The 24,191-nt window shown below is 37.9% G+C and overlaps 2 protein-coding genes across 6 annotated transcripts in view; one reads left to right on the plus strand and one right to left on the minus strand.

Annotated features, from left to right (window-relative positions):
* Positions 1–212: 212 nt before the first annotated feature.
* On the plus strand, positions 213–13,823 carry abra (actin binding Rho activating protein). Its single transcript, XM_003219447.4, has 2 exons — positions 213–1,006; positions 9,769–13,823. Exons 1-2 carry the CDS (start codon positions 291–293, stop codon positions 10,229–10,231), a joined length of 1,179 nt encoding a protein of 392 aa, XP_003219495.2. The 5' UTR covers positions 213–290; the 3' UTR covers positions 10,232–13,823.
* The window catches only part of oxr1 (oxidation resistance 1), a 282,299-nt gene continuing 270,684 nt past the window's right edge, over positions 12,577–24,191 (minus strand). For all 5 annotated transcript variants that reach the window (XM_062980091.1, XM_062980092.1, XM_062980093.1 and 2 more), the window contains 5 exons: positions 23,992–24,117; positions 23,233–23,385; positions 20,931–21,026; positions 20,328–20,401; positions 12,577–14,372 (listed from right to left, as the gene is read on the minus strand). In XM_062980091.1, coding sequence (XP_062836161.1) covers positions 14,237–14,372; positions 20,328–20,401; positions 20,931–21,026; positions 23,233–23,385; positions 23,992–24,117 — 585 coding nt within the window. In that variant the 3' untranslated portion in view covers positions 12,577–14,236. The remainder of the gene's footprint in view (positions 14,373–20,327; positions 20,402–20,930; positions 21,027–23,232; positions 23,386–23,991; positions 24,118–24,191) is intronic.

Here is a 24,191-nt window from a genome sequence, read left to right on the forward strand (position 1 = left end):
AGACGCTGTTAATTTCCATCACAGCTGCAGCCAAGAAATGCACAGCCTGCGTCACCCATGTTTACCATATCCAGTGTCCATCTGCTGCGGTGAAATGCAAGCCTGGACTCTTTTAGAAAAAGAAGACTGTCAGAGTAAGGATAGTCTTCCCATGTGAGAAATACTTCACATACTTTCCAGCATCATAAAGTCCCTGCACCATCTATTTAAATCCCCACCATTCCCTCTAGTTGTTATTTGCTACAGAATAGTCTTTGCTAAGTGGTTTTAAAACAAGGATAGCAAACATTATGCCTCCAGAAGAACACCAGACCACCACACCAGCAAAAAGGGCCATTAAAAAGATACGAACAGCTAGCCTTGTCATCAGCTTGGCACGGGGTTGGCAGCAATGGGCTACAGACCACAACACTAAGCAAGCCCAGGAGCCCAGTGGATGGCTGCCCAATGAGGAGACACCACCAAACTTTTCTCCCCCCAAAGTCAGTACATTTTCCAAGAAAGATCAACCAAAAAAAGACACATCATTTCCATCCAAACAAGAAATACCAGAAGAGAATGAAGGACAAAGTGCAAGTGAATCTGATGAAGCTCTTCAGAAGCTGAACATTAGAAGCAAAGAAGTGACCAAAACCATTGTGAGCAAAATCTACGAAAGAGGAAGTGGTGTCAATATCCTCAGTGACAAGTATGAAAAAGACAATGGGTGCACGGAGACGGACAGCAGTATCAAAGAACATAAAGACATTGATAAACTCCTTAATAGCAAAATGTCCCCAACCAGAAGGAGAAAATGCTCTAACCTGGTATCTGAACTGACAAAGGGATGGAAGCAAGTGGAACAGGAGGATAAGGCCCCAGACCAAGAAATGCAAAAGTATCGCAGTGAAAGTTTGGAGACTGAGGACAGTGGCTATGGAGGAGACATGGAGGACAGACTTGATACAGAAAACAGTCATCAAGAAGAATTTAGTCCTGTAAGGATAAAGAGGTCCACATCATCACAGTGAGTAAAATCACTGTTTTTTCCAAGTGGTGTTCCCAGACCTACTCTTAGATCCTGTTCTGATAGGCTAGGCTTTGCTTGAAGTGCTTTCCATGTGCCTGTTGTGATAGGAATGTTAATCACAAGAGTGGTTTCTGTCTTGGCATAAGAATGAAGGGAGAGGGTGAGTTTACATGATATACAGGAAGACACAAGTACCCCCTCTCCATAGGGGCTAATGAGGAATTTCCTCAAAGAAGCCATTTCAAATAAACTTCTTGTGTAATACATACAGATAAGAGCAAAGCCTATATTTTAACTATACTTGGGCTTTTAGGTCAATTACTAAACGTTACCCAGGTTAATTCATGGTACTATTAGAGACAAATAAATGTATTTCTCTGATAACTCTATGAAATGGAAAGACTAGGTGCTTCTAAAGTATTTGTATCATACAACTTAAACTACAACCACTTTGGTTTAGACACAGGCTTGGTAACTGTAGAACTTTTTTCAGTGATGGGAAAAGTTGCTTTTTCAGACTGAGGGTTTTGGGAGCTGTAGCCGTCTCCCATGTTTTTTTTGTTTGTCTGTCCCAGGACTGTTTTTTTTTTTTTTTTTTGCTTACATCCAAATGTGGAATTTCTTTTTCAATAGGACTTGCTTTTCTCTCCATTCATTCTCTCATCTTTTTTTTTTAAAGGGCATCATATGATAGTGAACATCAAACTGATAGAATGAAGATGGTAGGATCTGATTATCTTTCTCAACTCCTACTCTTAGATCCACTGAGAATGTTCAGAAATGTGATAGGAGCCTTTTGAACAGAATGAGCTTTAGTATGTGAATCTAGAAGTAGGTAGAAATAGGGTGGAAGCACCTACTGTGGGTGGAGATCTGTTTAATGTTTGATGCCTCCACACAGTTTTGTGGGTCCCTTCCTTCCTCCTCATCTGACCTTGGTACAGCCCATTAAGGACGGTACAACTTTCTTCTAGGCATCAATTTTGGGATGCTCTTTGGGCTATTAAAAGAGGAGAAGAAACAGGGAAAACAAACTACATTAAGGGCACCCAGCAACATTAAAGACACAGCCATGCCATCCACTGAGTTGAGTGTTCATCACCACATCCTGTGGCTGTGCATTGTGTATGAACACAGTAAAGAGCTATTGCTTTACTTATTTATCATTTGGATTTAAAGTCTGCTTTTCTTCCAAGAATGAGACTCCAGGCAGCTTCAAATCCTACTGACTAAGAGGCACCATTAAAACACAAAACAAGATCAAAAATTTAAAAAAGAGTTAGATTAAAAGCACAACATAAAAGAGTTTTAAAAGCACAATATAAAAACATGTAATTAAGAAAACTATAACATTCATGTAAGAGTAAGCTTCCTTCCTCAGTAACTGATTATTTTCCAAACATTTCAGACTGGATCTTGTCCAGTTAGAGCATTTCTTTATAAAGCATTTTCTTCATAAAGTTGGACTGCCATCTATTATTTCCAGTAAGACTTCTTTATACACCCCCTCCTCCCAATGAAAATAACATTTCAATATGTCTGGCATCAAAGCCTATGGATTGAGATGTACAAACCAGCCTCTTTCTTTTCGATTCCAAAGGTCTAATAGATATTCCAACATTTAGACCACTGTTCCATGTTGGTGTTGCCAAAATACAAAGATTCCTTTTTTAAAAAAGAAAAAAGAAAAAGTGTGAGACAGTAGGAATTAAAGACATTCTGGGCAAAAAGCTGGCCACCGCCACTTATCTATAATGAACAACCATTAGGATAGCTATTTGTGCTATTTCAACAGGCTAATGTTTGTAGAAACTGCTCCAGGAAAATAAAATGGTCTACACTACTCCTCTTATATAGCCGGCCTTTCTGAAATACCAATAGGCCTTATATACAATGAAATACTGGCAGAGAAGGCAATTTCTGGTCTATTTTTTGAAACATTACTACTGTAAAGTGTATATAGCTGTGTGCAGCCACTTCACATAACTTGTGTGGTATAGAAGCATAAAGATTCTAGTTGTTTTCACCTCCTTTTAAAGTGCTTGGCAGAACCCATGGGAGCCACCACCAGACCGGTTAAATAGCAATTGAACAGGATTATAAAAGACTAACAAGACAGAAAAGATAAAGAGGTCTGCAGGGCAGGTACATTGTTCAAGATGCCTACAGTTTTGTAATTTCCCCATTTACTTCTGTGCTCCACACACTTTCATTGTGAATGTAAATGCCCTTTATACTGGAAGGCGTCACTAGCAGGAATTTTGTGATTTTTAAAAATCATGGACTTGTGAGGCTAAAGAAGTTTGTTTCTTCCAGCAGAGGTCATTTCCATCCAGATAGTTTACCAAGTACTGACCTGAGTTCTTTGGCGGGCCAGATGTCCACAGCATTCCCCACATTCTCAAATGTAAATCAGATATTTTACACAGGGATACTGATGACAGCAATTTATGCTGAAGCATATGTGATATTATTAGCCTCAAATCCTAAACTCTGCAAGCACAGGAAATAACCTTATAAAATTCCTGGAAGTGCATGTTTCACTATTCCCTATTCACCTTAATGGCTGAACATGTCACCATGCATTACTTCCTCTGCAATTAATGTAGCCCTTGTTCAGAGAAATTCCCAACCCCTCCTACAAATGTGCCTTCCTACCCTCAGCTAAGAATATTAGACTGATCTTATAAAGTGACTGGAGGTGAGAACTCCATAATACAGTAGAGTCTCATTTATCCAACATAAACGGGCCAGCAGAATGTTGGATAAGCAAATATGTTGGATAATAAGGAGGCATTAAGGAAAAGCCTATTAAACATCAAATTAGGTTATGATTTTACAAATGAAGCACCAAAACATCATGTTATACAACAAATTTGACAGAAAAAGTAGTTCAATACGCAGTAATGTTATGTTGTAATTACTGTATTTACGAATTTAGCACCAAAATATCATGTTGTATTGAAAACATTGACTACAAAAATGCGTTGGATAATCCAGAACGTTGGATAAGTGAGTGTTGGATAACTGAGACTCTACTGTACTTTGAGACTCCTTTTTGAATCAGACTAGTTAAAACAATACAATATTCATGTAGACTGAGGGCTCGTCTACTTGTGAATTTCCTGGGTTTTCTGGCCTTAGCCAAACTTTGCTTTGATTTAAGCAAAGTCAAAAGATACTCTAGAATTTTCAGGAAACTCTGAACTGTTGTGGGGCTTTGTGGCCATTTAAAGTCTGTTTTGGGCCAATCCACTTTCCAGACAGACATCACCATCACTTTTTTCCTGTGCAGAGGAAGGAGATGGTTCATCCCTGTGTCTCTGCCACTGCTCCCCACCAGCCATGGGGCTCCCTGTGAATGCCCTGCTGCCATGGTTGTATCTGCTGATGCCAGCTGGACTGTCAGTACCCATGGTCCCAGATTCAGTGGGTACATGCTGAATCCAGTGCAGCACCATGGCACAAATATCCAGTGATTTACCTAGCCTCTTTAGATGCAGTCTTTGTTTTATTGTGCTGGTGCAACAAGGAAAGATATCTGTGTGATTGTACACTTACTAAATGTTGACATTCATGTCTGCGAATTGACACTTCCAGACAGATTTGGCAAATGTTCCCACATGCAAAAGCACACAGGTGAAAGGTGATCATCTAAATGTGATTTTCATAATTTAATTCTGTATGATGAAACATAAATATAAATTCTTTCTTTGATTTTATTCCCTTCCCCAATTTTGACAGTTTTTCTCTTCTTTGCTGAGTAGTGAGCCAGAATGGTGTAGTGGTTTGAGCACTGGACTCTAGAAATTAGGGTTGGAATCCATGCTCAACCATAGAGACCCACTGGGTGACCTCTCAGTCTGAGAGAAAGGTAAAAATAAAAAATTCCTATGAAGAAATCTTTCCAAGAAAACCATATAATAGTAACTAGCACAGTGTAGTGTTGGAGTACATCTCTGGAGAACAAGGTTCAAATCCTCAGTTGGCCATGAAAACCCACTTGATGATCTTAGGCAAGACACATATGCTTAGCCTCAGAAAAAAAAACATGAAAGGATCACCTGCAGATCAAAAATGACTTGATGTCAAACAACAGCAATGATGGTCATGTTAGAGCTTTCACAAATGAAAAATGATTTGATAGTATACAATTACCAACACCCAGGTTTTCCTAGAGCCTGTTGTATTTCTATTACCTTAAAATTATCAAAGTCATCCAGGCAAGCTTCATTTTGTAAATTTATGAAACTTGGTAGCCTCCTTATCTAATACGTTACTGCAGCAACACCCTGGATTCTGTTTCCATCATGGAAAAAGCTAACCTGATTAATCTTTTTTTTTGGTCATGCTGTGATGTTATTCGCACCTGTTCAAACAAGGTGCAAAAGTATCACAGCAGGATGGGAGCTTTGCACCCACTCTCAGCTGCCTCAGCTACCAGGCTGTCAAGAATCATGACCATCCCACTCATCTACTTGATCTAGAAAGCTAAAATTAAAACTGGTGGATAATGCCAAACTGGATGAGGTTTATGGACATGAAAGGTCAAATATTCAAGGCTTAGTAAAGTTGACAGATAGTGATGAACAATAATGTGAGAGAAGGATGGGCAAGAACATGAGATAAGTTGTAGCCAGATTAATCACTATCGACTGTGTTAAATGCATAGTGTGTAGTTTAAGCTTAGTCTCTTTTTATTTACAAGTAAGAGTGCACATCATGAGAAGACAGGAAAGCTCGGAAAAGATCATGATGGTGGGGAAAAAGGAAGGAAAAAGGAAGAGAGGCCGACCAAGGGCAAGATGGATTGATTGATATTTTAGGAAAAATTCCCACTAGGCAAACACTTTGTACTTGCAAAATGCCTTAAAAGTGAAAAGAAAAAAATAGTATGGTGAAGGGCAGTTACATCACTTAGCTGAAGTCTCCCATAATCATAATGGTATGTTGGTCCTATCCTGCAATGCAATAAGCATGCAGTAATGTCCTCTACAAATAGTAGTACACACAACTCCCTTATCCACATTGCTGATATCCACAGCTTCACTTACCCACCATCCAAAAATTATACCCTCCCTCCACCCCATGTTTGTAGGCCTCTCTTGGTCACCCAATGTGATTCTATGGTTCGCTTCCTGCCTAAGTATAGTCAACATACAGAGTTCTCTCGGTGGCCAAGTGTGTTAAAGCACTGAGCTGCTGAACTTGCAAACCGAAAGGTCGCAGGTTCAAATCCCAGGAGCGGAGTGAGCGCCTACTATTCGCTCCAGCTTCTGCCAACCTAGCAGTTCGAAAACATGCCAATGTGGGTAGATAAATAGGTACTGCTCCAGCAGGAAGGTAACGGCGCTCCATGCAGTCATGCCGGCCACATGACCTTGGAGGTGTCTACAGACAACGCCGGCTCTTCGGCTTAGAAATGGAGATGAGCACCAACCCCCAGAGTCAGACATGACTGGACTTAACGTCAGGGGAAACCTTTACCTGTACCTATCATCCATAGTTTTAGGTATTCATGCAGTCTTGGAAGCTATCCCTCATAGATATGGGGGTTATGCTGTACACAATGTCTTGGGTCAGGCTCATATATGCCTATTTTTATGCTTGGAAAAAATGATCTTATATTTTTATTTAAATGCCATTTAAAAACTAATGTAACTGTGAAAACAAAGATTCTTCTCTAGCAATTGGTACATATATTGCTTCTGTGGGATTCTAATGACTGTCACATCCCATTAAAGTAGGTTGGGTTCATTGTTTGCAAATATTCTTGGAAAGAAGAGTCTCAAAATTTGCCCTGCAGATATAATTTCCACCTAATAGCCCATGCATTTCAAAATGAAGCCTATCCAGATTAACACCAACTACTGACTAAAAATAAAATGCAACTGTAGCAGTGGTGTAAGTAACCTTTAGTCATAGTCACATGAACTTCTGACATGTTTCATTAAGTGTCTGACCTTAACATAGCTATTCAGAAGTGGTAAATTACTTGTCATCCTTTGTATAAGATTTCATTTGATTTTACATCATGCTTTTATGATCCTATTTATTAACCATAATGACTGTTTTTAAATGTACATAAAATTATGGGAGTTGTAGTTTTACCAGTTCTTTAGCTTTCTCTGCCAAAGAATGCTTCAAAGAAGGCCCGGGCTGTGGCGCAGGCTGGTGAGCAGTCAACTGCAGCGAGCTGCAACAAATCACTCTGACCAAAAGGTCATGAGTTCGATGCCAGCTCGGAGCCTGCGTTTGTCTTTGTTCTATGTTAAGGCATTGAATGTTTGCCATGTATATGTGTAATGTGATCCGTCCTGAGTCCCCTTCGGGGTGAGAAGGGCAGAATATAAATACTGTAAATAATAAATTACAAGTGGTGTCAAACTGCATTAATTCTGTAGTGTAGATGCACCTTTTAACTGTTTGAGGATTCACTTATACTAAATTAAGGTTATCACCGCCCCCCCCCCCCCCCAGAGTACTGAAGAAGGAGGGCAGTTCCACTCTTTTCTTCCTTTCCAGTGGTTTGTCCATTCACAATAGCACCATTTCTCTCTTCTCTGGATGCATCTGACTTGGTATATGACTTGCTTTGTCTTTCATAATAGTATTCATATACTAGTGTTTTTATCTTTATGGGGTTTTTTTTTTGCTAATCTGAATAGATTTGACTTCAATTTCCTTCTTCAAAAAAAAAAAAAAAGGACTGGGGAAAGTTCATTTTCATGCCCCTTCCTTTCTTTAGTAACTACCTGAATGCCCCTAGTCTTTCCCAAGGTTGTGCTGGACCCTCCTGAATGTGAAAGGTATCATGTTAGAGGGTAATTTATTTATTCATAAATGGATATTAATACAGAAGATGGGATTTTAAAAGCTGTGGGTAGGAAGAGGGATGGGGGTGACAGCCACCGTCTGCCAATTGCCTTTCATTAGTGTAGTATTTTTCTATCTGGTCCTTTAGTTCTAAATTAAGAAAAAGGAAACAGGCGAGAGGGAGAGGGAGAGAGAATATTATAGCAGAAAAGGGTCTATGGGAGATAACCTATGCATTAGATTGCATTCTGCTATAATTGCTGAAAGCCAGTCGCCAAATAAAGTGGTGTTAATCTAGCCCAATAAAGTGAAGATTAAAAGGAAGTCGATAACAATATTAAAGAATTAACAATATTAAAGGAAGAGAGAATAGAAGGGGACAAAATGTCCAGGATGGGAAGAGATCCAAATAATTAAAATAGAACCTAGAGCTCTCCCGCTGTAGTTACTTTCCTTCTTCACTTTTGCCTTTCTAACTTTGTAGAAATCAGATAGAGAAGGGAACAAAGCTGTTACGTGCTGTTCTTCATGGCAGATAGCAAAGATGCCAGAATGAAGGTTCAGAACCAGGGGGCTTTGGCAAGCTCTGTTGCTTTTCTCCAATGCTGCATGAAGAGACAATGTAAATACTGATAGTCAGAACAGGACTAAACAGAGTTTCGGGAGCTATAATCCTATCCTCAGGTGCAATTCATCCCCAGACTCAGAGGAGCCAAAGGCATATACTGTACTTTCACCTTCATGACTTTCAACACTGAAACAGCAGTGGTATGAAATCTCTCACTACAACATACACACAAAGCCTGAACTACACTGATAACTTAGATCAGTGTGGAGGTGGTTTACCTTCATGCTGCACATATGGCTAATTTGGGATAACACGAGTCTAGGCATCTGAATGTGGGTTTGCTCCATATTAGTCAAAGAAGCTGTTTCTTTCAGGTCTAGATCATCTTCTTCACATATACCTTCACATTTTTCCTTGTTGATGCTCATCAACCATTAGAATCTAACTTGGCAACATCAAAATATATACTTCTGTATTTTCTAGAAAAATGGAGCCCCGGTGGCGAAGTGTGTTAAAGCACTGAGCTGCTGAACTTGTAGACCGAAAGGTCGCAGGTTCAAATCCTGGGAGCTGAGTGAGCGCCCGCTGTTAGCTCCAGCTTCTGTCAACCTAGCAGTTCGAAAACATGCCAATGTGAGTAGATCAATAGGTACTGCTCCAGCAGGAAGGTAACGGCGCTCCATGCAGTCATGCCAGCCACATGACCTTGGAGGTGTCTACGGACAATGCCGGCTCTTCAGCTTAGAAATGGAGATGAGCACCAACCCCCAGAGGCAGACATGACTGGACTTAACGTCAGGGGAAACCTTTACCTTATTTTCTAGAAACCAAACACACTTGACATTTTTGTATCTCATGCCCCACCAGAATCAGAATTTTTTAAAACGTGCCTAGGTTAAAATATCAAAATGCCAGTTTAAGTCTTCATCAGGAGTATGATTGGACTGTTTATACAGTTTATCTTGGCAACACCTTTTGTCTATATACATTTTTTCTTACAATTTTAACGTGGTGTCATGATTAGAGAGTCAAACGTCAATTCTTGATTTCGTCATGAAGTTCACCCAGCAAACTAAACTATTTCTCAAGATTGCTGAGGATAAAATGAGGTAAGCTGCCCTGAGTTCATGAAGGATATGATCAAAGCAGTTTATTTTTCTTTGGAGAGAAAAAAAGAACAAATACAACCCAGAACAAAAACTGATGTTCTTAAGATTTAAAAAGGCATCAAGTGTTAAGTTATAAACATTCTCAGAGTTATGAGAACCCTATGACTTCAGAATTAATGATAACATGCCACCTAGTGGCTTGTGCTTTAGGTGTTGCACTTCAATACAGCGTAACTCATAAGCCATGTCTCTGTTGTTTCCTCCAGGGCAAACAGAAACATCAAGGCTTCTAAGAAATATAGCCCAGTACACAATCTAAGGGGACGATGGCAAGATTGGGCTGATGAGCATATGATAATGCAAAAACTCAATCCTTTCAGCGAGGAGTTTGACTACGAGTTGTCCATGTCCAAACGCCTGCGCAAAGGAGACAAAGGCTACGGTCGTCCTAAAGAGGGGACAAAAACCGCAGAAAGGGCAAAGAGAGCAGAGGACCATATTCATCGGGAAATGAAAGACATGTGCTTCATCATCAGGACAATGGCCCGCCACCGTCGTGATGGCAAGATCCAAGTCACTTTTGGAGATCTTTTTGACAGATATGTCCGCATTTCCGATAAGGTTGTTGGAATACTCATGCGGGCCAGGAAACATGGGATGGTGGACTTTGAAGGAGAAATGTTGTGGCAAGGCCGTGACGACCATGTAGTCATAACTTTGCTGGAATAACACCATGGGATAATCTAAAGAATACAAGCAGTTACTTTTTTAGCTATAGAATGAGAACATTGACTATTAAAAGACTTTTTTTTTTACAAAGACTAACTGAGATGTCAATGCACTTCTACATGTTATTATCATGGTCTTAAATTTCCCCAGACAGCAATGTTTGGTTGGAGTATTCAAAATAGATCTGTGTAGGGGAATGAAATGAGCATATATTTGGAATGCAATGAAATTACAAATTCACTAGTCTGTTGAAGTGGTTTTTGTCTTAGTTGAATACAGTGTAAGCTTATGAAGTTTAAATGAAATAGCAGTGGCCAATCCATCTGCTAGCAAAATAAGGAAATGATATTCATAAACTTCTTCGTTTTAATATCAGTGTAAATATGTTTGAACTGGAGGTTTTTCATGTCTTCTTCAACATTGCTGAGCACTGGAAATCTCTCTATGCTATATAGAATAAATTATGCTGCATTTTTATAATATTACTTATTATTTATTAATTTATATCCTGCCTCTTTTCCAGTATTGAGATCCAGTTAAGTAATGTAGTTGACGAATGAAACTACACTGGGTATTGACCACACATAAATATACATATTGAATATTTATGATTTCAAAATATAAGTATAATTCAGATTTTTGCAATTATTTAAAATTATGTATTTATGAACTTCCTTGCTTGAAACATGTATCGAATTGCCTAAACAACTTCTGATTCAATGTTAAAAACTACTGTACCTACATTAATTTTAACATGTTGCCTTTCAAATTGAAAGATTAAACATCTTCTTATAGAAGTAAAAAAATACTATTTTGTGTAAACAGAAAGAGCATGCTAACTGGAGAATTGCCAAGCTACATTACTATTCACATACAAAAGGATGTTTGCCTATCTGCTTGGGATATAATTAATATCTTTCAGTCTGGTATAATAATAATATTAATCTGATAACTATTACAAGAAGTGTTTTGCAGGCATTGCAAAATATGGTTTGGCACAAACATTTAGAATAGTGATATAAAACTATAAATTTGTAAATTATTTAGCATCTACATTAGTAGATCTAGAATAAGACTTCAATTATTTAAACTGGGGCTCCTCAAACTTTTAAAGCAGAGGCTCCTGGTCCCTCAGATTGTTGGGGGGCCAGACTATAGATTGAAAAAAAAAATCATGAGCGAATTCCTAAGCACATATCTTATTTGTAGTTAAAAAAAACCCATGAAAGAATTATACAATATTTACAATGAAGAACAATTTTAACCAACATAAAGTTACAAGTATTTCAATGGGAAGTGAAAACCTGCTTTTGCCTGATGAGATAATCAATCTAATTAGGGTTGTTGTTGTTGCTGTTGCGTGCCTTCAAATCGTTCCATACTTAGGGCGACCCTAAGTCTAAAGTTTAGGGAGCTGGGTGGGAGGGCCACATCCGGCATGCAGACCTTATTGTTGTCTCAGCAGGCTATGCAATGAGTTAACTTATATATAGCATATTTTTCTATATAAAGAACAGACAATGCAGTTGTCTTCAGAAGTTGAACTGTGTAGACAAATGAAAGCATATGAGCATCATACACATTGAGAGAGCAGCAGGAAAAAAATGAATGAATCAAAAGTTTCATGCCCCACAGGAGGATATTATTAACAGCAAGGCTAGACAACTGTGCAGAGAGGAGGCAATTTTCAGCCAATTGGAACCCTTTGGGGACCATATCAATTGAAAAGAAAAATTAAAATTGTCAAATGATTAGAAATCAACATTTTTTTAAAAATCCTTTAGAGATAGACATCCACAGGAATGACCTTGGAGGCCAAAATTTGTCCTCCTTGGGTTGACAACACATTTCAATATAAAAAGAGCCTGAAACAAAATGTTGGAGATTTGAAACATTTCATTAATAAAAGAATAGCTATGTCTTCTAACCTGATGCCCCATTTCATTCCCCTTGTCACCACGCTACGCCCCCCCCCCCCCAACACACCCAAGTTTATATGGTTCTTGTGGAGCTGTCTGAGTCCACATCAATTTTCTTCTTAAAATATTCTATGCTGAAAATTGGGTGCATGCTCTAAACTGGCTGTCACTTGTTTATGGATAGTGGAATTATTTTTCGCTATATAAACATTGAGATTTGCAGAGTAATCATTAGTAACAGAAAAAAACCTCTACTTAGGAAACACTTGCATATCTAAATAAAGGCCAAGTCAAGTTTAATGTTACATGTATTTAGATTTATTTGCTATATATGACTATTACCGTATAGTACTTAAAATCCATTACAGGATTGTTTATATTTAGTCTTGACCCACAAAGACAATAATAGTGCTGTGGAAGACCAAAGGGGAGAAAAGCCATGTTTAATTTATTTACAGTTCCTTTTGTTTGTAAACACTGAATCTACATATACTGTACTAGATTCTAACAGGAGTAGAGCTATACAATGAGACAGAAAACAATGCTGTGTTTTAGCCATATTGAGCATGAGCATATTATAGAGAGAGAACATCTTCTTTCCCATTACACAGCATTAAGCATTCTTTTGGTAAGTGTTCAAACTTCTGAAACAACTTGGTATTAGCAACATACTATACAATTATAGTTAGTTATTTAAGCCAAGCCATTTGGCTTTTTATTCCATTTCTAGAATAATTTTAAAGTGCTAGAAGCAACCCGTCAATCAAGACTTTTTCCCTCCTAAAATAACAAAAACTACTTTAAACATTAATTTACAAGGTATATATACAATGTTCATCTGGAAAAGCTGAGATTTCAGCACAAATTCATTCACTGTCACACTTAACAGCATTTTTTATTTTTTTGTTTTGCATAAACATAGAATATAAGCTTTGAAATAAACTGTTGAATGATTATTGCCACAATGGCTTTTCAGTTTCCCTACAAAAGTGGACAAGAGCTACTGATTTACTATATTATAACCTGTCTTTTATCTTTTTAAGGTTTTTTTTTGTCTTGAGGTCACAGAACAGTAAGTTTGCATATTACACATCTACGATGTCTATCTAGAGAACATTACCCCATTGCATCAGAGCTGGTGCTAACTGCAGTTTACAACATAGATCCACTCAAAAGAAGAGAAAACATCACACCTATTTTTTTTTCTTTTTTTGGACAGGAGCAATTATTGGAGATGATGTGATACAAGGCTACAACAGAACTATAAAACAGTATATATATCAGACATCTTATATGCTATTTGGAAAAAATGAATCTGTTTCATAGTCTTGGTACATATAATGCCCTGCTACAACTATGAATTACTCGTTGCATTATGCTCACTTTGTCCAATGGTCTGATGCTTTTTTTATGTATCTTGACCAGTCTTTGTCCCAAGCCTGCAGATCATTTAACAGCATGTGCAAAATACTTCAATACAATCAATAGGGCAGCTATGTTTCAACTGTAAAATGCAACAGATGTGAATTCTCTACATGAAGAAAGTGGCACTGCTGAATGCATATGAATTTTTCCTGTCTGGTAAGTGACACCATTTGACTGCTAGAAACAATAGTCCAGACTAATCAGTGCCAACAAATTCTGAATCTCTCTCCCCCCACCCCCCGCCCCATTTTTGGGCCAACAGAGGAATTATCCAATAGGATTTGTATCATTTTTATTGTCTCAATGAAATAGCCCAAAAAAGAAGTATAAGCTCTGAACTGGTGGAGATGAAAAGAAACAAGAAGAGTGAGAGCTACATGACAACTCAGACCTGTGTCCCCTATAAAAAAAAACAATCAATTATGATTTGAGAGTATGGTAGGATTCAAAATATAGCAGGTAGATGAAAGAAAGAAAAAAAGACTCTTAATGGACAGTTCCGACCCCAATGCAGTTTCATGTAAAAATAAAGATGGCCATGCAGAGAATTTCAAAAGGCATACTGCAAAACAAATATGCTGCATTATATTGCTTCAAGGGCTTTTGAGCTGCATTGATCAGTGTCAGGTTTGGGACAACCTTTCATAATGGCAGTTTTTATTTATTCAAAGCCCCAAATTTCAATGTCTTGTATAATGAAGTCTTCTTTCTTAGAAAGAGTGCGATTCCCAAATGTTTTACAAGAATGACTTCTTCCATGATAGAGATCCCCATCAAGCCACAGTGCAAATTCGCCTCTGCAATATAAACAAAGAATCAGAAATGGGAAAGGGTTAGCACATTCATTTTTAATATGATACAAATCCAATTCAATTATTTTTTCTTGAAAAGACGTTTTTAACAAGTGGGTTAACTGCAAATAGGCATTATATTACATTACAATACTACTGACTGTATAAAATAAAAACTCTATTCATCCCACTTGACTTGGTTTGAGTCTTGTGACCTGACTTCATGAGTAATCAACTTTGATGGACTCATAAAAAGTAGGATTAAAAAAGAAAAAAGAACTGATGTTTGGAATAAAAGCTCAGTTGGTAATGTTAAGGATTTTCAGCTCCTCGTTACTGCCTGTTTAATTATTAAATATAACTCTACTGAAACATTAATGCTGAAATTGTAATTTAAGTCAATCACTTCTTAATAAATAAATTTAATTAAATTGTTCCCTTTTTGTTAGCACATTTTCCACTCAATTCACAGCCTAATTGAATCTAATTAGTTGGCTCCTATCACTGCAAAGAATTAGTTCCCCAATTAGATAAGGAAGAAGTTGTTCCTTATATTCACAAAAGCCTATATAATTGGAATGGAAGAAAAAACATGCATATTCCATGAATCCAGGGGCACTTCGTATAACCTTATTTTTATTATCTTTTGTTAAAATTCTGTCCATTTAAGCTAAAGGATGAATGGGGAAGAAACAGGAAGCTACAGAATTTTGACCAGCTGCCTACAAAGTTGGTACTATCTCTGTGCTGGACTCATTGTAAAAACAGACAAATGCACTGCAATCACTCCCCATTGGTTTTTTTTATATTCTAAATAATAGCCAGTGTTTAAAGCTTAGTCCTCATGTTCAATCAGCAGTGAAACATTTGAGAAAAAAGTAAGAGAACTGGTCAGAATCTATCCAGGGTGTAAACAGTAAATTTGCATTATTACAAATTACTGTATTCAAAACCACATCAACATTTAATATGCTATTAATTTATGGCCTTTGTATATTGCGTTTTGAGTGTTCAAAGTGTTTCACACATTATCTTGTTGAAATTTTTAGAAGAAACCTGTAAGGCAGGTCCCTGTTTTTATTACCATATTACACCATGGGTTAAATGTTATGGTTGAGCCTCATGGCTCTACTACTGGGAGACGTGGGCGTAAGACTCCTCGAGAGTCAGATACTCTCGAGGAGCGAGAAAGGAAGCGGCTGCGAGATATCTTTGCAGAACCATCTGACGAGGATTCTTTTGAGGGGTTTACTGAGAGAATGGAGGAAGAGATGGTTAGTTCGGAGGAGGATGACATGGAATGGACTCGTGTAAGAGAGGATTTGGGTGCCACTGGCAATGATAGTATGGAAGGCGATTGGGGACCTTCAGGATTAGACCCGTGGACAAGCTGGAGGGATGGGACGGGATCCACAGCTGGGGATGCTGTGGGGCGTAGTCAAAGGTGTTCCAGTTCTGATGAGGAAAGTGATGAGGAAACGCCCGGGCTAAGGAGAACAGCTGATAGCGATGAGGACTTGTAACTGGCATAAAATGGGGTTTGGGAGCAATAGCAAATTGCGTTGGGCAAGGTAATCTGGACGAACGCTTGGGATCTGTGTGGGAAGTTTTCCTGAAGACGGGTGTGATTCGTTTGCTGACTACGTAAGTTATCCTGGACATTGGGCTCAGACGGCGGGAGGAATTGTGTGGGGTTTTGTTGTGCAACCTCTGCTTAATCTTAATAGCTTTGACCTTCCGTCGTCTTCTTGACGGACGCCATCTGCTTACTCTGGACTTACGGACTTACTGACTACGGCCTCGGAATCTCCTACCTGTGTCTATCGTTGGAACTGGTGAACTACAAACGTCTGCATCTGCCTTACGACCTTCGGAACGGATTGGGACTTCGCTGACTGCTTCTGCCCTCGTCTGCTATGTTTGTATCGGGAAATTGCCTGCTGTGTGGAGGAGTAACCTCTAAGTTACTCAAACATAGCTCTTGGCAGCAGAGAAGCATCTGCTGCCAATTAGTTGCATTCCTTTGAACTTTCTGTTCACCAGCTTCTGTTTGTTTATTCCCAGGCTGAAGCAAGCTGTTTTGATTTAACCCGGATTAAACTCCGGTTTAATCCGGTTTATCTTTTGAACGTTTTTCTTGTCTCTTTTTACTTTTAAGGCCAGTGTTTGCCTAGCCCTTGTCTTTTACGGGCATTTTTGGTTCTGTAACTCCAATAAACTTTGTTATCTTTTATCTTGTGGCGTTCTGTCTATGACATTAAAGGTGAGACAATAGAAACTTACCTGAAGCTACATTGTTACTTTTTAGAATTTGAAGCAGAAGCCTCCAAGTTCTTTGATCAGTCTACTAGCAATCACATGGCACTAGCTCTCCATCCAAAAGACAACAGTGATAGTCAAATTTTAAAAATTGGGGCATTTAATGGTTCTAGAGCAGGGGTTTTCAAAATTTGTCTTAAGGATTGGATTGTAACTCCCAGAATCCATATTCCTAGAAACCTGATTCAAACAGGCAAGCAAAGACATATGAACTGGACTTCAACTTTGAAGCATTGATCTCAAGGACAAAAGGTTGAGAATCACTGTTCTAGAAGACTCTTTCTGTCTCTCACAGCTTGGGAGTAATTCATTAAAGATAACAGCATTATGTGAAACAATATACTTTTCATAGTAAGAAAAGGTGAATGGAACCACCTAAACTGGGCTCTACAGGCCAAGAGATACTCCATCACAGACATCAGAAGAGCTGCAAGACCAAGGACAAGCCATGGGAGTAAAGACAAAGATTCACCCAGAGGAAAAGTGTTCTTACCATATATCAAGGAAACCACTGAATACACAGGGAAGCTGATGAAGAAACACAACCTACAAACTATCTACAGGTTCACTATAAAAATTCAACAAATGCTATGTTCAGCAAAGGACAAGAGGAATCCTCTCACCTATCGCTACTGTATACCATGCAGCTGTGAACAAGTCTATATAGGGACCACCAAACACAGTGCCGAAACACAACTTAAGAAACATGAAAGGCACTGCAGACTAACTCAACCACAGAAGTCAGCCATAGCAGAGCACTTGATCAAACAACCTGGATGCAGCATATTATTTGAGAACACAGAAATGCTGGACCACTCTAACAACTACCATGTCAGACTACACAGAGAAGCCATTGAAATCCATAAGCATGTTGACAATTTCAACAGAAAGGAGGAAACCATGAAAATCTCTCTACCAGTAATAAAAACTCTAAAATCAGGACAGTAAATAAAAGCAACACTTAGAAAACAGGGAAATTCCAGACAGGAAACAATCAGGGCCAGCTAACACCTCCAAGCAAAGGATTCCCCCAGGCAGGAAGCAGCCAGGCTTTGAAGATGCAAGGCTATTCAATGCCGATTAAGCGGGACAATTGCAGCATTCACATTTGCCTCAAACAGACAAGAGTTCTTTCTCCCACATGCATATAAACCCCGCTTGCCTTTTCCAACAGACCTCACAACTTCTAAGGATGCCTGCCATAGATGTGGGCAAAATGTCAGGAGAGGAACATGGCCATCCAGCTCGGAAAACTCACAGCAACCCAGTGATTCCAGCCATGAAAGCCTTTGACAACACACAGTCCCTGAGTTACAAACATCCAACTTACAATGACTCAATAGTTACGAATGAGGGTGAGACAACAGGAAATGAGAGAAATCTACCCCTCGGAAGGGAAATCCACTCCTGAAAGAGCTATCATGGGGAAAAGAGGTCTACACTAACGCTTTATCATCCATTCTTGTTTCCACAAGCCAAATTTTTCAAAATCCAATTGTCACAGGGAGGTGAAAACTTCTGAACAGGGGCACAGACAGCAAAACAACCACCACAGGGGTATTAACCCTTCCCTATGTTATCCAAAACTTATATATATATATATATATATATATATATATATATATATATATATATATATAACTTAAAAATGGACCTGTTTCAACTTACATACAAATTCAACTTAAGAACAAATCTAACGGACCTATCTTGTTTGTAACTTGGGAAATGTAGTGCCATTCCTTCTCTAGCAGAATGCCAAAGATACCCAACTATTACTTTTGTTAGCTGGAGAATGGGGATAATAGCACTGACTCTTAGCGAAAAGCCTCTCACACTATCTTCGCTTTATTAGGTGGCTGAATGGAAGCGGTAATTTCCCTATTTTTAATTTATGGTCCTAGGGAGTCAGCATGGTATACTGGTTTGAGTGTAGAACTAACACTCCTGAGAGACCAGAGGTTGAATTTCCTCTCAGTCATGAAGACCCCCTGGTAATCTTGGGCAGGCAGGTTATTCTCTCTCAGCCTTAAAGGAAAGCAATAGCAAACCTCTTGTGAATCAATATTGCCATGGAAGCCCAAGCATACGGTTGCAATAAATTGAAGTCCAAGGTACATCGTAATACCCAACAAGGGTCTTATTTTTCAAACCCCTGTTCTTCTTATCCTCCTTTTTCACACTGAAGGGGAATAGAGCAGAGCTACAAAATGTAGTACAAAGTATGGCAACAACACTCTTTGGATTAATTGTGATTTGTAGGTAGTCCAGCAAGTGTGTCTGCCAAATTTCAAATGCATCATGTTACCCCTGTTCTTGTTATTACTGGAAAATGGAAGAAAGGAATAACAAGGTCTTGTGGAATTGAACCTCAATTTGGAGATTAAAAAATAGATTAAATTTCCACCCAGCCATCTCATATAGGGAAGATATCAACCTTTTATTAAAAGGCAACTCTACCTGAAACTCAAATAATGAGGAGTAGAACAAGCACCTAATGAAGAATGGAATTGATTGCATGGGTCCATCAGAACTGAGGAGTTTAATGAATCACAGCTTGCCAGCCCAATAAGTAATGTGCCAAATTACTTTTGGGCAGTAGTCTTCCACATAATTTCACTTTCTCCCACCCGCATCTATCTCTAAGTGACTGATATCCAACTTCCCCACCATTTTTTCTCTCATACCTGTTTTACTGCGAAGGCTTTAAGATAGGTGTGCAGTCCCCGAGAAGGAAAGTCATGTATCTAAGGAGTTTCTGAGGACCACTCAGTGCACCTAAATGCAATTCTTTGTATGGCAAAATCTGGTCACACTTTGTCTTAGGAAGTTGTGTTTTAAATAACTTCAGAATCCTTTAAACACAGCTATGTTCCACAGTGGCAATAGATCTCAGGGACAACATAAAAGGGTGGAAGAAATAAAATCATAAGAAAAGGCCAGATAATGAATCAAGTACTAAGTTACCAAGGTGGTTTAGTACACCAATATTATAATGATTATTTGCTGAGTAGTAAGAAGAAATGTAACTGGCAGGACAATTGAGGTAACTCTAGTAGGTTATTTATATGGGCCTACAGGTTGGAATCTTGGGAGATGACAGAGTTCAATGGAAACATTAGGATGAGTACTAATTAGAAGGAGAGAAGATGTGAACAAGAAACATGTGAAAATACCTGCATTTATTTTACACGTGCTAATTCTTACAGCTGACCTTTTGTCCCTCTCTAGCTCTCTTTTTAAAAATTTCCATCATTTATAAGTGACAATTTTTCCGGTTTTTGCATCTACTTCTATCATTTTACTTTGGGGTAGGAAGAAGAAAATATGAAACAAATTGACAGTTCATTAAAAAAAACTGTGTTGTTGCAATTCTTTTAAACCAACACTGATCAAAGAAGAAGGTGGGCTCTTAAACATATCTAGGAAAAAACAAATATATTTGCAAACACTGATAATTATTTAAGAAACAAAAGCTCCAGGTGCCCAAAATATTTGGTAATAAAGGGAAGTATTAAAACAAGATACGTTATTTATAATGGGAACTGAAGAATTCCTCAAATATCACTAAGTATTCTACTTGTGTATCTGAAAATAAGCCTGCCAACCAATTCTTGGTAAGAAAGAAACAAATTCATTACTAACCCTCCACCACCAAAAGCTAAGGCATCCATGTCTCCTTTGAGAAAGAACATGTTGTCTCCCGTCCACTTGAAGACCTGTAATAATACATAAAATAAAATAAAACACACACACACAAATTAAGTGATGTACTGTCAAAAAAGAAGAAGAAATAAAACAAAATCAGTGGTTTCTCCTTAACAAAGAGTTAGACATTATTTTTTTAATGAAAAATATGCAACCATTTTCAGTGATTCACTAAATTGTTGAACTAAATCCCATCCAAACAACCTGCACCAATTTTGCAATAGCTTTGTAATAGGTCATAATGGCCATCATAACCTCAACATATCTGATGCAAATAACATACATTAATCTCGTTTTGCAGTCTTCATCTACATTAAATCTTAGTTTGCTTAACTGTTTGAGTTTTTTTTTTAAACTGAACTTACTGTTGGAATTTTCAATTCTACAGTTATAGGTCTGCAACCATCAGGAATAGTTATATAGAATAATAGAAATTTAACCATACTTGTTTTCTTATATAGAAGACATAAAGAATATATACGTCTTGCATCAACAAGAATTTTGAAGCCACCTTGTATTAGCCATTTTTTAAGCGCTTACCTCAAATTCTGGACAGAAGGTAAAAAGAAAGGTTTCTCCAGTGCCATAAAAACCATCACTGACTTTAAAGGGCTCTGAAGCTAATGCACCAAAGATCTAAAGAAAAAGAAAAAAGACACCATGACCTTTCCATCCTTCTGTTTAACATATAAAATTCTAATACAATCATATTCATGAAGAAAAAATGGTATAAGTAATACTTTATTAAATTGTAAGTTAACATGATTTAGAAGTCTGATTTCAATTTGTCTGAAATAAAGCAGTATGAATGGGAAATTATGTGGGAATCAGACTTTCTTTTGTTGATCTTCAAGTTACCTTGTTAAATAATTTTTATTACTTTTGCTACAACATATTAAACAGTTCATATGTTGATTTTTGAACCATGTGTTTTGTGTGTATATATATATATATATATATATATATATATATATATATATATATATATAATGTCATGTTTTGATACATGTATTTTATTGTATATATTTTATGTTCATAGGTTTTAATTTTGGTGTACTCTGTCTCGAGCCTTTAGGAGAGGCGAGTAACAAATAAAATGAATTATTTTCATTTTCATTATTATTATTATGGTTCACCAGTGCATCCAAACGTTCAGTATTAAACTTTCTATGCTTATGATAAGTGCTATAATTTTGTGGTATTTGCCAAGTTTGCTGAGGATATGTTTGTCAGAATATAGTGGGATCTGGAGTGAAAATCACTTATAGTTTAAACTGTATGGTTTCAGAAATATGTGCGTTAAAACAATAGAGATGTGTAGAATTAGTAGCGACACTTTTGGAGTTTCCTGTGCAAGCTGGAAAAGAAGCAAAATGTGCTCCCTGCAGTGTGCTAAGATAAGAATGGTCAACTTCCTGCCTTCAAGAAGTTCCTTGCAAGGTCAAAGCAGCTGAGATAAGAACAGTGATTTATCTCAACTATCCTGATAGCGTTTGATGAAAGATATGATCATTTCATATTCACTTCAATCCTCACAGAACAAAAAATGGTCAGTATATAAAGATATTACAAGACTGTTGCCATAATGCAAAAAAGTATATGTAGCCCAATACTGTGATACATGCTGAACTCTTCATGTGATAAATAATTCATACAAGTCAGCCTCTGACTAGTGAGAAATTGCAACACATAAAAGAATTTAGAAAGGAACATACAATGATACACATATAAAGAGGGACACCTGATTTCTTTTTAACCAGCATTATTCCACTGCAAATTCAATCCTCCCACATAGACCAGTGTCTAAACTTATGGATCTTGGATTGTCATATTCAATCTACTCCTGGATTATGGACTTCTTGTCTGGACATTCCCAGAGGGTTAGATGATGTAATCATACCTCTTTAGCTCTCACTCTGCTTTATACTTTGTACAAATATGATTGTACCACTGTCCAACAGAGAAATACCATTACCAATTTGTGGATGATACAAATGTGGTAGGGCTTATCTCTGAAGGGGATGAGTCTACCTATCGGGATACCATGGATCAGCTGCTCTTGTGGTGCAGGGACAATAATCTGGTTCTTTACATAAATAAGACCAAAGAGCTCATAGTGAACTATAGGAAGAACAGACCAGAAATCCAGCCCTTGGTCATAAATGGAGACCAAGTGGATTGTGTGGCAAGTTTTAAGTTCCTGGATGTCACTGTTGAGAATCTGACTTGGAGCACTCATATGGCAGCATTGGTTAAGAGGGCCCAGCAGAGATTGTACTATTTGAAACTTCTAAGGAATCAACAACTGAATGAAAAATGGCTGGTTGCTTTCTACCATTGTGCTATAGAGTGAGGCCTAACCTACTACATCTGCACATGGTTTGGTAACTGCACAGTGACTGCTAAGAAGGCGCTCCAAAGAATCACCACTATTGTGCAGAAAATCACTGATGGCCTCTCTTTGGTAGAACTTTGTATGGCTCACAGCCTTAAGAAAGCTCAGAATATTCTTAAGGACCCATCTCACCCGGCATATTCTTTTTTGAATTATTATCATTTGGTACAGGGTAACAAAGACAAGGACAAATAGACTGAGAGATAGCTTTTATCCTAGAGCTGTAACTCTATTGAACTCCATCGTTTCGCACTGATGTGGCATGGGGGCTGTGCAGTGGTGGTTGGAATGTGGAGGGATAGATGTGTTATTTTTGTGATATGTGCTGAGAAAAGCATCTAATTTTGTTGTACAATGTATAATGTTATTATATTCTCCTCTGCAAGCTAACTGTACTTCTCATGGATTGAATGTAGCACAACATGTGTGGAGAGATTATTTCCATACCTGTCCATCACTGTCTTTGATAACCATTAGTACTGGGGTGTCTAGGCCCATCATCGTTCTGTATAATGTCTTTAAACTCATTCCATGCTTTGCGGTGCTGTAGACAAGAGTCCATGGATAGCCAATAGTTCGAGGTGGAAGGTATTTTGTCAGCTAGTAAAACACAAAAATAATGTATGCATATTCAGTCAGTAAACTAACATTTGGTTTTTCAAGAAATAAATCTACCACATAAGAGATAAAACTATATTATATCTATTGAACACAGACATGTGTGTGCATGTGTTGTGTATGTGGCTAACTATTTAGATATAAACACATGCACTTACAAGCATACACATAAACATGTAGGTGTGCACGCCCACATATCCACACACACACTCAGTGATAATCCATACTTTAACTGCATATAACAAAAAGTAAAAAAAGAAGAAGTGAAAATTATGTAGTCCTTTGGGGAAAAAAGTGTACTTACTCCTTTACGCTTTAACCACCTACAGAAAAATACATTTTTCTCCATGTATGAATGCATAGTTATAAATGCAGGCTAGCAGAGGCATCTGGGGGTGAATGATTTCACATTAAATTGTCATATGAACAGATTAGTCATGCGTAATTTATTTTTCCTCACTTTCTTATACCAACATCTTCAGGAAGAGATGTGTATTTACTGTTACAATTCATTTTTTACAAAAATGTTTAAATACAACGTGAAAGTTATGGCATTTTGACAAGTGCCATACTCTTCCTAGTCCATACCTTTTCAATTTGTTCCAGTTGCAGCAATTCACTGGGATCACTAAGATTTGGACGAAATGCCTCAGGCTCCAGTTCCGTCTTGACAGTTGTTCCCTGCTTTGAATGTATATCTTCTCTTGTGGTGATCTGCAAAGTAGGAGAAAATTATATTAGCATTCAGGACACCATGCAACATACTTATGAAACTGTGAGATTTGTTA

Source organism: Anolis carolinensis, chromosome 4, assembly GCF_035594765.1.
Source record: "Anolis carolinensis isolate JA03-04 chromosome 4, rAnoCar3.1.pri, whole genome shotgun sequence".
Lineage (NCBI taxonomy): Eukaryota > Metazoa > Chordata > Lepidosauria > Squamata > Dactyloidae > Anolis > Anolis carolinensis.